General features: G+C 63.8%; 1 protein-coding gene across 1 annotated transcript in view; it reads right to left on the bottom strand.

The window, feature by feature from the left end:
• Positions 1-2,740, bottom strand: part of SEPT9 (septin 9) — a 105,829-nt gene that overhangs the window by 57,258 nt on the left and 45,831 nt on the right. The window contains exon 2 of the mRNA XM_015559221.1: positions 4-158. Within this exon, the coding sequence (XP_015414707.1) occupies positions 4-158 (155 nt within the window). The remainder of the gene's footprint in view (positions 1-3; positions 159-2,740) is intronic.

Raw genomic sequence — 2,740 nt, 5'->3', positions numbered from 1 at the left:
TACATGGCGGGCGGGTGGCTCCGAGTTCTTCGCCCCCAGGTCCTGGAACTTCTGGGTGGAGCTGGCCACGGTGGCCCGGAGCAGGGGCGTCTGCACCCTCCGGGGTGGGGTGGAGTTGGGCGTGTCGACCTCCTCGACCTCGAAAGATCTTTTCAAGGCTGAAAGACAGAGAGCAGGGCGGGATGAGTGGGGGCTCAGGAACCTCAGAACATCCCACGTGCAGCTTCACCTCTCAGAAGGGGGAGGGGACAGCACCCCTCTACCAGGAGCCTCCGAGGCCCAGCGATCGTGGGGGAGAGAGAAAAGGCTGGAGCCTAGAAGACGCCCGCCTCGCTGTCCCACCACGACCACGCGTGGACCAGCCACGTTTCCTGTCGGGATGCCTGGTCCCGGGAGCCTTTGACTCCTTCCTCGGCGTGGCCTTCCTTCCTCCTCCTCGCATGCGCCCAACTCGACACCATCAGCAAACACGCCGTCGCCGCCACCCCCGCAGCAGCCAGGGACACGTTCCCAGAAACGACAGCACCGCGACGCGTCAGAGCCGCGTGAAGATGACATCATCGCAAACAGCAGCGCGAGGAGCCGGCTGAGCATCCACGGAGGCGAGGACTGGCCACCGCGCACCTCTCCCCGAGCGCTCGAGACAAACACGCCGCAAATGAAGCTACTCTCCCCGGTACAGACGGGGACACGGAGGCCCGGGCGAGGCCATGTTCCTGTTAAAGCATCGGCAGCTCGCCCCGGCCGGTGTGGCTCAGTGGATAGAGTGCTGGCCTGTGGACTAAAGGGTCCCGGGTTTGATTCCGGGTTAGCACACATGCCTGGGTTGTGGGCTCGATCCCCAGTGGGGGTGCGCAGGAGGCAGCCCATCCATGATTCTCTCTCATCATTGATGTTTCTATCTCTCTCCCTCTCCCTTCCTCTCTGAAATCAATAAAAATATATTTAAAAAAGAAAAAGAGTGGACAGCTAGAAAGATCTGAGCTGGGTGAGGCAGTTAGGGCTTGGAGGAAATACGTGTGAGATGTGACACCCCAAAATTAGATGCTGCAGACAACAGACCCCCATGGGACAGGGAAGACCTGGGGCCCCTCTGGCGCAGTCTGACCGGTGGGTGACGTAACCCTGGGTGAAAGAGCCTTAGGGCCTGGAGATAAATATTCTTCTGAGAAATGAGGGGGGAAGAGGCTTATTAGGGACGCTCCGGCCGAGAGGTGTAAGCCCCCCAACCCCCCTGAGCGGGGCACTTGGTTTGGTTGGGGGGCTCGTCGCCCGCTCAGACTGTATCCGAGTGGATCCTTTCCTGCAAATAGTCTCGCCTGCTTTGCTGCTACGTGCTGCCTCTTGTTTGAATGTGTTCCCACAGGGAGACAAGAGCTGAGGACGCAGGGTCCGTCTCCGACCTGAGGCCCCCTGGCCACCCTGACCTCCCCTGCAGCAGGGACAGGGGGCTGACCCAGAGGCGGGTCTGCCTGGCTCCAAGGCCCACGGTTCTAGGCACGCGGCCGTGCAGTTTCTGGTGGAATCCCGTGGAGTCCCGGCGTGGTCTGCCCCCTCTCGGCCCCGATGGTCTGTCCTCACCCTCCCCTGCACCTGCCTCCCCTGCCCTGCTTGTCCTGGCCAGACCCGCCCCAGTGGGGCACACTGACTCCCACCCCGCCCCCCGCCCTCCACCTCTCTGCTCCCTCCCCGCAGCCTTCTCCTTGCTCGGCCAGTTCCCCATCCACCCAGGGTCTCCCCAGCCCTCTCCTCGCTCTCCTCGCCTCACCCACCAGAGCCCAGGATTTCAGGCCACAAGACAGGGCCTGCTGGGGGGCGGGCAGGAGGCCGGGGAGTGTGTGATCCCAACACCGGAGTGGGGGACGCGAAGGAGGCCCCGTCCCTGATGGCTTCCCCCTGAATCCCCGTCCCCCAGCCCTGGCTCTCCCAGCAGGCCCTCTAAGCCCTGGGCACACTCCTTCTTGGCGAACACAGAAACCTGGTGGCAAAGCTCAGCTCCCCACACCAAGGCCTGGCAGGGACAGGAGGGGGAGCTGTGCGGATCTGGGTCATGTTACGGGCCATTCAAAGGCTGAACCCTCTGGGCTACAGTGTGGTGTGGGGCAGGGAGCAGCGGGAGGCTCCCTCTGAGGCAGCAGGGGAGACGAGAGGCGCCAGGTGGTGACTGTGCAACAACTTTTACAGCTGTCGGTGTGTGTGCCATCTGCACGTGTGCACCATGTGTGTGTGCGCGTGTGTGTGTGTGTGCACTGTATGTGTGTGTGTGTGTGCGCGCATGTATGTGCGGTCACCCCCCACAGGTGGCCAAGACTGCACGGCCCTTCCCCACGTCCATCACCCCACGGCCAGTCCCCCCTCCGCCCAGAGCCTCTCCTGGTGGCACCTGGTGCCCCAGACGGGAAGGCGGGGAGGGATCACCCTGTTCCCCACACCAGCAGCTCTGGGCTGTAACTGGAGTCGACACCCCAACCCAAACCCACCTGGTGGGCCAGCTCGGGGTGTGGGTGCAGAACTGGGGGTGCCCACGGTTGCCGCGCCGTCACATGCGGGGATGCACCTGAGCGGCCACTGCCCTCCCTGCCCTGTCCCCTCAGGGACCCCCTGGGGCTCTGTGGAGGAGGGGACGGAGGAGGCGGGTGGGGGAGGAAGGCTGGGAACAGAGGCCCATGCGGGTGGGAGAAGTGGGGGCGGGGCCTCAGAAAGCAAAACAGTCCCCAAGGGAGGGAACGCTGAGCTGTCA

This window comes from Myotis davidii, unplaced genomic scaffold (genome assembly GCF_000327345.1).
Source record: "Myotis davidii unplaced genomic scaffold, ASM32734v1 scaffold274, whole genome shotgun sequence".
In the NCBI taxonomy this organism is placed as follows: Eukaryota; Metazoa; Chordata; class Mammalia; order Chiroptera; family Vespertilionidae; genus Myotis; species Myotis davidii.
Note: the sequence above shows the minus strand (reverse complement) of the source record. Positions and strands in the feature narration are given on the sequence as shown.